General features: G+C 37.9%; 1 protein-coding gene across 1 annotated transcript in view; it reads right to left on the bottom strand.

Moving 5' to 3' along the window:
• The window catches only part of TBC1D32 (TBC1 domain family member 32), an 86,807-nt gene that overhangs the window by 33,836 nt on the left and 39,470 nt on the right, over positions 1-13,501 (bottom strand). Inside the window, exons 21-24 of the mRNA XM_039343546.1 lie at positions 10,885-11,003; positions 6,214-6,330; positions 4,636-4,724; positions 726-848 (exon numbers count right to left, since the gene is read on the bottom strand). Coding sequence (XP_039199480.1) covers positions 726-848; positions 4,636-4,724; positions 6,214-6,330; positions 10,885-11,003 — 448 coding nt within the window. The remainder of the gene's footprint in view (positions 1-725; positions 849-4,635; positions 4,725-6,213; positions 6,331-10,884; positions 11,004-13,501) is intronic.

Raw genomic sequence — 13,501 nt, 5'->3', positions numbered from 1 at the left:
GGATCCAGATCATCCACAAAACACCTCCCATTCATTTGCCAATATGGGAGTGCCAAACTCGGTTTTGAACAAGGATTCAGCACTTGGCATTAAAATTACAAAAATGGGGAGTAGGCACACACAGTCTTCCATTACATAAGCTTCCCTTATCTGGCAATACAATAGTGCCACACAAGATGAGTTTATTGAAGGTTTATACTGTACAGTATTTAGGTTAATCATCGGGTTTCTGAGATATACTAAAACTACCTCTTAAGAGCATCTTATAAAACAGAAGCTAAACATTGGAAGTGGCTGACAACTTCAGTCACATAACAGAAAGACGGATGTATGCACACTAATCATTGTTAATTCCTTTAGAGACAAGCTTTAACAAAACAACAGTAAGCTGTAATATTGGAATGCCTATTCACAAAAGTCAGCAATTTTCTGCTACTACTACTACTACTGCTGCTGCTACTATTACTATTACTACATTTATCTAACCTATTTTTTCCAGAACAACAACCCTGAAAGTGGGTTGAGCTGAAAGAATGTGTCTGACACAAAGTCACCCAGCTGGCTTTCATCTCTAAGGGTGTTTTAGAACTCACGGTCTCCTGATTTCCAGACCAGCACCTTAACCACTACTCCAAACTAGCACTCTCTCTGTATATATGCAGGTTCAAGAAGAATATGGAGAACCTTGTTTTAGAGTCACAACATACTAAGTGATCGTTTCTTACCGAGGAGTTTCAGAAATACTGATGGCATTTTCATTCTGGGCATCTAAAAGCACTTCTGATATCTTGTATTGAGATTCTAGAAGCAGAAGTGTATTTAGATCACAGCATAGCACATTTAATAACCTGTAAGATACAATATATAGGAAGGACAGTTAGAAGTCTTGGTGATGCAGAGATGTTAAAACATGAACATAAGATTTCAGACTCAGCTTATTCTTTATACATGAATAGAATAGAGTAGAGTAGAGTAGAGTAGAGTAGGGTAGAGTAGAGTAGAGTAGAACAGAACAATAATATGGAAGGTTTGTTTGTTATCCCCACTTGGTGTGAAAATTAATTTTTATGCATTTGGAGCTGGAAAAACATCACATTGTACAAAGTAAGGCTATTAATCCACTTAGCTATTCTCATCTATTCTGATGAACAGCTCTGTATCCTTCTTATTTGTGATCCTTCTCCGATGCCAGGGCTGATTTGAATACACTCCAGGCAAAAAGTAAATCACAGATTCTCCACACAAAGAAATCAGTTGATGCAATTATTTTAAACCGTTCATTTATTATTGAAATTATCCTTTTTTTGGGGGGGGAGATGAGCGGCTATATAAATTTGATAAATAAATTAAATAAAGTTTCTCTAGCCTAGTATTTCTCAACATTGGTGATTTTAAGATGTATGGACTTCAACTGCCAGAATTCTCCAGCTATCCATGCTAATGTCCACACCTCTTAAAGTTGCCAAGGTTGAGAGACATTGCTCTAGCCATTCCCTCAAAGACCCTGGTCCTAGTAATAGTATCAAAGGCCACTGAGAAGTCTAAGAAGACAAGAATAGACACAGTTCCCTCCTCCAGGTTTTGACCAAAGTTATCCATTAGATCCAACCTAAACCTGCATGCAGAGGGATCTGATAATCTGTTTCCTCCAGAGTTGGTCCCCACCATCACCTTGACAATCTTTCCCAAAAAGGAAAGACCAGCCAGCAGTTATCTAAGCTCAGTCAGACTTTTTGTTTGTTTGTTTTCTTCCAGTGACACTCTAGACCAGTGATGGCAAACATTTTAGAGACCAAGTGCCCAAACTGCAACCCAAAACCCACTTATTTATCGCCGGGTGCCAGGTGGAACTGGGTGGGTGTGGCCAAAGTGGGCATGGTCACCTCGATGTTGCTCGTAGTCAAAATTTCTAGTCAAAATTCTTCTGCAGTATTTGATTACAATAAGAAATAAAACCCCATTGAATTATATTGCTTCTTGATGCTTTCCCTTAAGCAGACTATCGACTCTACTCTATTTTAAGTTTCTACTCCCACATAAACATGAACTGTTCCTATCATTTTTCAAGCGTTATTCCTTTATGTATTGAAAAGAAATTTAGCAGAATTGAAGTAGTTCAACTGCAGAATAGAAAACTGTAAAAAGAATAGAACCTGCAAGTAGAAAACTTTTAATTAAAAGTGCAGGTGTTCTGGGTAACTTTAGCCAACTCCATGTGGCTATAGAAATCTGGTACTGCCACAATTCTATTTTTTAAATCAATCAAACTCAGATGAGAAAAAGAAATTGTGCAACACTAGATTGGATCAGTTTTTAAGTGTTACCAATATTCTTTGAGAAAAATGGATGAGGAAAGGAATTCTGATTATTTTATAGAACAAAAACGAATATGGAAGCAATCTTTATTCTTTTTTTGAAAATTCAAAAAAATCACTTTCATGTCTACCACAGAGCTGGTCTTACCTATGCTATTTTTTTCAAGAATCTATTTCCATGAGCAAGTGAAAATAGTAGCAATAGATTATTTTTCCTCTCATTTCTTTGCTGCTAAAAATGGCAAAATTTTGAAAATGCTACCTGGAAAATTGCATGGCCATGTCCAAGTAACTGCGAGGAGTCAAGTCTGACTTTGAGATCTTATATATCTATGTTTGCATGTAAATAAAAGCACAAAGCTACTACAGGCAATACAAAAATAACTATGTTATGTTTTATTCATAAAATTATTTTTCATAAACTTTAGAAAAATCATTCATCTATTGGTATATCTCAAGAAATGACACTGTAAGATTAATAAAATAAATACTTAGGCATTCAATGTGTATGTAAATATTTATGCCACAAATAGAATCCCTCATAGTTTTATGAATTATGACGATGTCATTTTATAATGTTTCAAAAGCTGAAAACCTAAAAGCTTTATTTCATTCTTGTTTTTTGTATTCAAAGGTATAATTTTTTCTGTCAAGGCTGTTTAGAGACAAATCAAATGAGAAACTAATAAAATGTTATTAATTAAAGTCCGGCATGTTGCATGATTATTATACTGTCAATAAAACTGACAACATATCAATTTTCTAGGATATTGTACATGCTTCCCATAATTATTGGAAAAGTTGTTCTATAAAATATATTTAAAAGTTCACTTAAATGTGGAAACTAGAATAAATCATACTTGCTTTGTTTTTTAAATAAAAACTGGAACAGCTGCAGTAGAATTTCCAACAAACATAAAACAAAAATAGAGGTAATAGGATGGCTGATTATTAAACCCACACAGCAGTTCAGTTTCAATTCCAAAAATGTGTTTTTGAGCTCATGGGAACACAAACAGAGTACCTGTCTGCAACTCCTTACACAACTCCCCTACTGTGTTTTCTCCTAAGAGAGCCAATGAAGACCAACAATAAAATATCTAATATAGGAAATGAACTAAAACAACTATATTAATAACTAGTCTTGACAGGTTGCAAGATTACTGGAAGAGAATAATGGTTTTAATCCAGATAATGCATCTTCAAAACAGGGCATCCAATTTAAATTCCTTATGCGCTAAGAAAGCCTTGTGGCACTTCAGGTACAAATCAAAAGCTAAAATTAACTTGGGGCTTATCATTATGCTCAGAAAGCACATGCATATATAACTGAATGACAATTACTTTAGCACATTTACTTGAGAACATGCTGAGTTACTTACTTTGGCGGAATGCTGCACATTCTCAAGAGTGTTAATGAACTGCTCTCAGAAAGACCTGGAAACTGCTGATTTCTGAACTGAAATCTATGGGGAAATCTATTTTTTTTTAAGACTCCCCAGCAATCTTATCAAACAAGCATCTACAACTACTGCAGATTCTCCCAAGCACAGCCATCCCTTAAAATGGTAGCCTTGGGGAAAGGATAAGCGGTATGAAAAAAGAAATGCATACTCCCATGTTCATTCATAATACTGCAGATAAAGATTTTGTGGAACAAACGCAGTAGACAATTGCAGTGACTAAGCAGCATTGCCGGCTATCTGAACTTATGTCTCCTGTGAAAATCTAAGAACATAAAATGACACATTGTTCACTTAGGCGTAGCCAACTCTAAGCAGAAAATGGACATCTTAGGCATCAGTAAGATTTAGAAATCCTCATGCCTATTAGAGAAAACATCTGGCCTACACAACATTGGCATCAGCTACAAGAGGCTGATATGTATGTTGTGATCTTCTATTTTCCAAGTGTATGGCATGATATGTACGTTGTGTTAAGCTAGTGTATAAAGATTTGAGAAATACACTCAAGGACCACACCTACAGTCTGGAAGCTTGTAATTAAAATGAGAAAAAGGCAGTCACAAGAGAGTTTCATTCTCAGATCGCGATTCTGCAAAAGTCTCAGAAGAATCTGGCTCCAATAAGAGATCTTTCCAAAAATGGCTGTGCATTTCTAGCTATAAAATACTGAATATCATAGTTATATGCATATTATATATCAATGTGAGATATTTTACTTGTCTCCATATTCCTTCTTACTTTGCCTGGATTCTTAAGAACTCTTTTTAATTGGCACTGGCAATAAGAAGTAACAGGAAAGAGAAAAAGTTATACATTTTTCCTTGTTAAATAAATCAGACAGGAAAGCATCTTACCTCAGACCAAAGATATGAGACTGCTCATAGTTGAATAATGAATGGATTTTAGCTTCAGTGTTAACAACTATAAGCCTGTCAATTATATCCTGAAATACAAAAATTGGTTTTACTAACTTTTGATCGTCATTGCTTCAGTTGCTGTTAGTCCTTAAAAGTTGTGTTTAAAATATATGAATACTTGATGAGAATACCTTTAGATGTTCTAGGCTTTAAATACTGAGCTGCTTAGTAACCTTACCTTTATACACAGACATGTCTATAAGGGATGGTCAAAAAAGGCATGATGGTAGCTGGGACTGTGAGACTGAAGCTCCATCCTTTTCTTATAGGTCTCACAATGATGTAGATCAGGGGTCCCCAGCCTATGGGCAGTGGCCTGGTACTGGGCCATGGGCTCTTGGCTAATGGGCCGCAGAAATGGCTGGCCAGAGCGTGCATGCCTAGTGCGCAGTCCCCAACACGCGCTAGCACCCACGGCCGTTTGTGCATGCACATAGGCGCAAGCGGGAACGCTAGCACGGGGGGCGTGCGTGCTCAGTTTGTGCATGTGCGAATGGGCCGCTAGCGCGGGGGGTATGAGCGGCCCATTTACACATTCACAAATGGCACTAGCCGCCATGGGGGTGGATGGCCGATCACGCATGTGCATGGCATCAGCACATGCCGCATGAACGAACGCAGCCGCTAGTACTGCACCACTGGGCGTGGCCCCATTTGTGTGCCTGCACATGTACAGTAATTTGGAAGCTGGTCTCCCCTCTGGGACACGAGCCCAGAAAGGTTGGAGAACTCTGATGTAGATGACAAAGGGACAAATTTCTATAATTCATACACTATCATACTGACTTTTTTGATCTACAGTATACATACACCCATATGCTTCTGTTTTTATACTAACAAGATAGATAGGTAGATAGATAGATAGATAGATAGATAGATAGATAGATAGATAGATAGATAGATAGCCAGATAGATGATAGCTAGACAGAAGACAGACAGACATAGATGATAGATACACACATATACACACACAAAACTTGTTCTGATATTTGATCAAGAAATGAAGCTGATTTTTTAAAGAAAAAATTGAAAGACCTTTCCAGCTGAGTTATCTATTGCCAAAGCACAAGTTTCAAGCAGAGTCAGTTCCATACATTTCAAAATTAAAATCACAATTTTTGGTTTGCCAAGACCAGGGAAAAGAAAACCAAGGATTTCTAACTCTAGCTGGAAACTAGTTATAAAGGGTATTTATTTAGACATGCAGGCTTCCTCACATGTATGATTTATATTATATAAATAACTTTCTTACCATAATCAAACCTACCATTTAGGTGGCATATTTGTATAAAGACAAAAGATAGTAGCTTTTGCAAATTAAACTTTTGCTATGATTATGGAAAAAATAATCTGCACACAGACTGCCCTCATGCTGCATGTAATAAAACTGCCAAAAACATATTCAAGATTTATCACCAATGTAGTAGAAAATCAAAACATTATGATTTTTATCATTCCTTGCAAATGAATCATTCCACATAACTTTTTAAGAAGATAACAGAAAATACTACTTACAACAACATCTGTAGGAACTTCACGAAGAGAATACTCTGCTTTATTAGGTATCTCTTGATCACCTATCAGTTCATAAACAGCAGGGCAGGACAGCAAATTTATGAGAGCTAGGAAAAACTAAGGAGGATAGGGGTACAGTTAATAAAAAAAAACAATACTGGTAATTCATTTAAAGCCTTTTACATAATCATTACTATTACTTGGGGAAAATGTAAAATTTTATGACACCAGTTCTGGCCTCTCAGCTTGTCTTAAAGCTTTTGAGGCACACAGCAAACAGAGAAAAGAGCAAGACTTAGCAATGGGTAATTAATTATTAATGAATCAGTTGATGATCCAAGGCCTGGAGATTAAAACATATGAAAAATGGCTGCAGGACTTAGGCTTGACTAGTCTAAAGAAAAGAAGAAACAGGGTGACATGATAGTAGTATTCCAGTATTTGAGGGGCTGCCACAAGAAGAGGGAGTCAAATTATTCTCCAAAGCAGCAGAGGGCAGGATAAGAAACAATGGTTGGAAACTGATCAAAAAGAGAAGCAACCTGGAATTAAGGTTTAACATTGTTTTTTTTTTTTTTTAAATTTAGTTAGTTATCATTGGAAGAAGAAATGAATGAGATTGGTGATGAGAAGAGGGCTGAGACAGATTAAGAACTTCAATATACTTGGTAGAGATACTTGAAGTGATAATTTGTTGATGTAAAACAATATTTGATTATGGTAATTTTAAATTGATAAAGCTTTAAAACAAGTTGAGTAGTAACAGAAATTTAAGCTAGAAATGGAATATATTAAATCTATTATGTTATTTGTGAGAAATAGAGAGATGATAGTGAATGTATTAAGTCGAGCTGTTTATGTATGTTTTTTACCTTGAAATGTTTGTTTACCCAAACACCACGGTGTGTCTTAAGTACTTTTTGTTAAAATTAAAAAACCAATAAAATATATTTTTTAAAAGAGAGAGAGAGAGAGAGAGAGAGAGAGAGAGAGAGAGAGAGAGAGAGAGAGAGAGAGAGAGAGAGAGAAGCAACCTGGGATTAAGGAGAAACTTCCTAATAGTGAGGACAATTAACCAGTGGAACAGCTTGCCTTCAGAAATCGTGGGCGCTCCATCACTGGAGGTTTTTAAGAAGAGACTGGACAGTCACTTGTCTGAGATGGTATAGGTTCTTCTGTTTGAGTGGGGGGGGCTGGACTAGAAGACCTCCAATGTCCTATCCTATCCTATCCTATTCGCAGGGTGCCTTCCATAGATTACAGAGTAGGAAGAATCCAATCCAATACCAATCAGGCAACAAGAATTCTAACTTTCTGAAATTAATACAAATTCCTAAAATTAAAAGAAATTTAAAAAAGCTGGTCACTTCATATAAGGGCCATACAAGTATGAAGATATAACACCGTCCCCTCCCAAAGAATAAAAAATTTGATTTAAAAACTTTGAAAGACCTCACTTCCTTAATTGTAATGACAAAACCAGTCTCGGCTCCATCAGCAAACCATTCTATAATCTAGGCCTGCTACAGAAAAAAATAAATTAGCTGTTGAGTATGGCAGTGGACCTGCAAAAAAATACCCTCCTGAAAAGCTAGGAAAGGTGGCAGGCTGCATGATCTAGGCCAGGGGTGGGGAATCTTGCCCCTTTTATGACTTATGGAGCCATGCTGGCTCAGGAATTCTGGGAGTTAAAGTCCACAAATCATAAAAGGACCAAGGTTCCCCGCCCCTAGTCTAGGCAGTCCTGTAAATAATCTGGGTCCAAGCTATATAAGATTTTAGTGAGCTTGAAAAGTGAAGAATAATCAGCATTGCTGTTTCAGCATAGCAATGAAACCTCTCCTGGAAGTATAACAGAATCCTGCTGCCATATTCCATAACTGGACAATTATTATTATGTTTTAATTGTTGCCTTTAACTTTGTATGCTGCTCAGAATCACTTCTGAGAGGGAAGCCTCATAAATTGTTTAAAATATAGACCAATAAGTCTTCCAGGACTGTCTTATGAAGAATGCATTGCAAACTGAGGTTACTAGTGTATTTATCACCAAGTCTAGGATCCATCCCATCCACAAATAGATGCAGCTAATTATAAATGCCCTCCTTACCACCATGAGCCAATCTAATATCAAGATTGGTTCTAAGAGAACCTCTAAGCCAGTGGTTCTCAACCTATGGGTCGGGACCCCATTTGGGGTCGAACAACCATTTCACGGGGGGTCGCCAAACAACGCAGTCCACCATCTTTCCCCCTTTTCCTTAGCTGTGCTACTCCCTTTTATTCTATTGGCTTTTGAAAGCCAATAGGAATTGTCCAGGCTGTCTCTGCCCTGCTGAGCCCGCCAAAAGTCCCATTCTGCAAATGGTGCTGCACCAGTTGAGTAGTTCTTGACTTATGACCGGTTGAGTAGTCCTCGACTTACGACCGGTTGGGGGTCGCGGCATTAAAAAGGTTGAGAACCACTGCTCTAAGCTGTGAACCTGAATCAAAATAAGTTTAAACCAATCCAGTTCAGGAGCATCTCCCAAATTCTGAAGTCCAGGCTCTCAAATTAAATTTACCAATTAGAGGAAAAAGTTAAATGGATGGTAGATCAAGTATTTAAAGCCAGTTTGGCAATTAAGGTAGCAAATGAAGAACAGGAACACTAGAGGCTGCCAAAAGTTTAAATGTTGATACATCCAGCTACCTCTTGTCTCAATTAAAGAGTACTAAACAGATTCTTCTATACTGGAAATAGCACTGGCAAAAATTGGTGGCATGTAACACTTATTTGCTCCTTAGGTGGCAGATGCTACCTATGGTGTTGTCCGTCCTTCCTTCCTTCCTTCCTTCCTTCCTTCCTTCCTTCCTTCCTTCCTTCCTTCCTTCCTCCCTCCCTCCCTCCCTCCCTCCCTCCCTCCCTCCCAGACTGTTTCCAAATTCTTACAGAACAGTCTAGGGCAGGGTTTTTCAACCAGTGGCAGTATGGGTACCACCTGTGGTACATTGGCACCTGACAGGTGGTACGTGACCATCCTAGAAAAATGGTAGCGGGGAAGGGGAATGAGCTAAACCGGTGGCAGCACTGCACAAGCCTGAGCGAGAGATGGCTGGAGCTGCAGGGCTCAGCAGAAGCGCCAGGATCAGTGCTGCTTTCCAGCTGATTGGCTCTTTGGGGCTGTCAGGGCTCAGAGGAAGCGCCAGGATCAGCGCCAGGCTCCAGCTGGAGCTCGGCGCTGATCCTGGTGCTTCTGCTGAGCCCTGAAGAAACACCAATCAGTTGGAAAGCAGCACTGATCCTGGCGCTTCTGCTGAGCCCAGAAGAAGCCCTGATCAGCTGGAATGTTGTAGCATCTCCAGGGTCTTATGATTTACATTCAGATGCTAAGCAACTGATTCATATTTATGATGGTCACAGTGTCCCAGGGTCATGTGAAGTTACCAAAACCTGCTGCAATCATCCAACAGACGAGGGGAATAAAAACCAAACACCCCCCACCCCACCTTCACTGCCAATCCTCAACAGAAATGCTCACAATGAAAACCTCAGACAGGAGGAAGAGTGCCGCCGGATGGGCAGGCAGGTATCTTGCTCGGCTGTGGCTTGGGGCGCACTTTTTTTCAGTGCCATTGTAACTTCAAACAGTTACTAAGCGAACTGTTGTAAGTCGAGGACTACCTATACTTTATCACTTTTTTCCTTTTTGTGGTCATCAAGTTTTTGACATCTTGTTAGGCAACTGGTGGTACTCGGATATTGCCATATCCTAAAAGTGGTACAGTGGGTGAAAAGGTTGAAAAGCCCTGGTCTAGGGACATAATATACTGACCAAATTCTTTTTACTCAGCTTGCAGAACCCATTTAAAAACAAAACTAAGCAAAACACGCATATTCTTACACTTAACATAGAAGCTGGCCAAATAAAAATCAGTGAAGGAAATTATTGCTGTATTGCAAAAGAATAAAAAGTGAGACTTGTAATAGAACGCAGGAAAGAACTTGATGCTTCACAAAGCAACAGCAATTTCATTTTACTGCAGGAATAGTCATTTAATATTACTTTGCAAAATATGCTCGTTTACATTCTAACAAAGGATATATTATTTGCTGAGTGATGAATATTTGTAAAAACAAAAAACAATCATGATTTTATATGGGAATCATTTTAATCTGGATAATTGTTTTTAATTTGTAGTTGTTAGTAAAGGCATTTGGTATTATGGCCTCTGGCTGAGATAATAAAACAGGATTGATACATACTGAAGCTAAAATTATCCTGAAGTGATTACACATAACTCTTCTAGAAATAATTCTGTTTCTTCACCTTAATATGCTATATTTTGAAAATATGAACCCTGAACTGAGTATTTTTGAGTTATTTGATTTATTTAATTGTTCACTTACATAATTTATATGATCACCCATCTCACAGCAGTGACTCTGGGCAATGGACAAAGATTAAAAAGTTAAAAAGGAGATAGCATATATGCTTTTCAGTTTTATGGAAAGTACCTAATAAGATGAGGCTCGTACATGGACTAGTAGCTTTTGATGTCCTAATATCAAATTAAGAAAATTAGAAATGTCAAAATACCCCAGGATTTCCCCAAGAAAACATGATACATAATATATTCAGGCTGAACAGTCACAGAAGTCTTTGTGGAGAAAAAAAAAGAATCAATTCACCTTTTGACAGCTTCGATCAATTGGATCTACTGGTGTTGATCTGGGATGAGTCATTCGGACATCATCTCTTCCACACTCCAGAACACCCCACAATTCAGTAATTAGGGCCTTTATAAATCCTAGGAAATAATATTTTTTTCATAATGACACCTATCTACTAAAGTATTATATTTGCTAGAGGGGAAAAATACTTCTCTTCACGCTTGATTACTGTAGTGGGCATGCATGACTTTTGGGGATATACTTAGAATATACAGGAAGAAGCAATGCTTGTGTAATCTTGAAATGTAGCCATGGAATTTAGGAAAAACCTTAAAAACAGATATTGTCAGGAATATTTGCTTCATCACTTGGAACACTTTCCCTTATTAATATTAGTCTGCCTGTCCTACTATACTCCTTAAAAATACCATCATATTTCTTTCAGAATAATATAATAGGCATAATTTGGTACTAAGTCCCTGACGTTGAGCCATGGTGACACAGTGGCTAGAATGCAGTACTGCAGGCTAATTCACTTCTCAGTGCCAGTAGCTCGATTCTGACTAGTTGAAGGCTGACTCAGCCTTTCATCCTTCCGAGGTTGGTAAAATGACGACCCAGATTGTTGTGGTTAATATGATGATTCTGTAAACAGCTTAGAGAGGCTGTAAAAGCACTATGAAGTGGTATATAAGTCTATGTGCTAAGTGCTACATTTTATTTCTAACAGAAGCCTAGTGGGCACAGACTTATTTATTTACCCACCCAACAATCAGTCACATTCTAGATGGTAACTTTACATACATTTCCACGTGTCTGTTCTGGAAGATTCAGTATTTTATTAATAGTTGGTTCTTTGTTCTCTTCCATCTATCAGGAGATCAATGCATTTATTTTAACTGTAATAGCTGGATTTTACATTTCAGATGGAATTTTATTTCCAAACCAAGGGTCCAGTTATTATTAGCTTCCACTTTTCCCCCCAGAAAATGCTGAGACAGTCTTTGGTACAATCAAATGCCACTTATAAATCTGATATGACCCAGTTTATATGTCTAGGCACTCTCCTTCACTGCATTTAAAACTACAATAAGACATGATGCAAAATCATCAAAAGTTCTTTTCCTCATATGTTCTTCTTCAATCATTATCCCTGAAGAGGAGTTCTGGGATAGCCAAAACCTCACAACCATTTATAAACCTTCACTTGATTTAAAAAAATAAATGTTATAGATTCTGAGTAACTCAGTGTCCAGAGTTATGCGTGGGGGGGGAAGTTTTGTATTTGATTTCCATCAATTAATATACCATTACTTAATTATAGATCTTTTCAAGACAGCTAAATTTTAAAAAATAATTATTATTATCCCATACTTTCTGTGAGAGGATAAGGGAGCATGCAGAATACTTGATAAGAATTGATTAAAACCATTCCTGACTGATACTGACTGTATGCTGTTGCTGCTGTTGCATCCAGACATACACAGCAAACAAAGATCCTCTTTTAACCAGTGGCTTGCTCCTTTCCAGCATTTATTTGCTCTAAGCAATTCACAAAAGATATTTAATAGGTTGCTGGAAGCATGGAAGACCTGTTTTGTTTGAGAACAGCTGAAGCATCTGAAGCAATCATGAATTCAGTATGAGTAAAAAATACAACATCGAGGAAAAGAATCCTGTTTACTGCAGAAACTGTTGGGTGTCTGCCTTATAAAAAAAGAAGGGTCCTGGACAATGGAAAAACAAAGATTTTGTAGAAGTTGGGGGCTTCTATAAAGTGGGAAATCCTAGAGATCTGATTGGCTGGACAGTCTGGGGAAGCTGAGCAGGTATTTGTCACTGTACCTGGAGTTATTCCTCCTGTTAGACAAAATGGGCCTTTCAAGAGGGCAGCAGAAGTTAATTGTCAAAGGAGATGGAATCTGGCGGTATCAGCTGATAGAGGATGGGAACATTAGGTTGCAACTGGTGAGGAAGCTTCTGTTTCATTTAGGTGGGAGAGGTTCTACCTGGGACAGGGCAGAGTCAGTTTGGGGCTGGTGGGAATAGGCAAAGAGATGAACTGGGTTTGACCATGGTCATATCCAAAAGACTTGGGGGAGGTGCATTTCGTTTGTTAGATTTATTTTCTCCACCACATTATAAACTCACAAGAACTCAGCAAAGACAGTGAAGATTCCATTACACCAATAGAGTAAGCAAGCACATTTTCTTCTTCTCCATGTACAGACTAATTTACATCACATTAACTACAGTTGTGTGCTAAACCCTCTATTCCAGAGAATACTGAAAAGTTCCATACAAGGAACCTTGTCTCTCTCTCTCTCTCTTTTTTTTTTTTTTTTTTTTTTGCACATCTCTGATTACATATAACCTACTGGATAATACCCATGCATCTACGAATTATCTATGGGAATCTTTTGTCTGTTTCAATGCAATGCTGCCTATAATTGCAAATATCTCCCCCTTTCTCTTCCCTCATGGTACTTTTCCTCCTCCTCTACACAAAATCAGAAATTACCCTCAGGACTAGCACAAAAATCAAAGGATAATCAAATAAATAAACATAGAATGTAATTATCAATGTGGGAGAGATGTTCTGATGTAGAGAGAAATCAGAGTTACATTACTGAGC

Source organism: Crotalus tigris, unplaced genomic scaffold (genome assembly GCF_016545835.1).
Source record: "Crotalus tigris isolate CLP2741 ecotype Arizona unplaced genomic scaffold, ASM1654583v1 scf7180000017861.769447, whole genome shotgun sequence".
Lineage (NCBI taxonomy): Eukaryota > Metazoa > Chordata > Lepidosauria > Squamata > Viperidae > Crotalus > Crotalus tigris.
The sequence above is the reverse complement of the archived record's forward strand: the minus strand, read 5'-3'. Positions and strand labels throughout refer to the sequence as shown.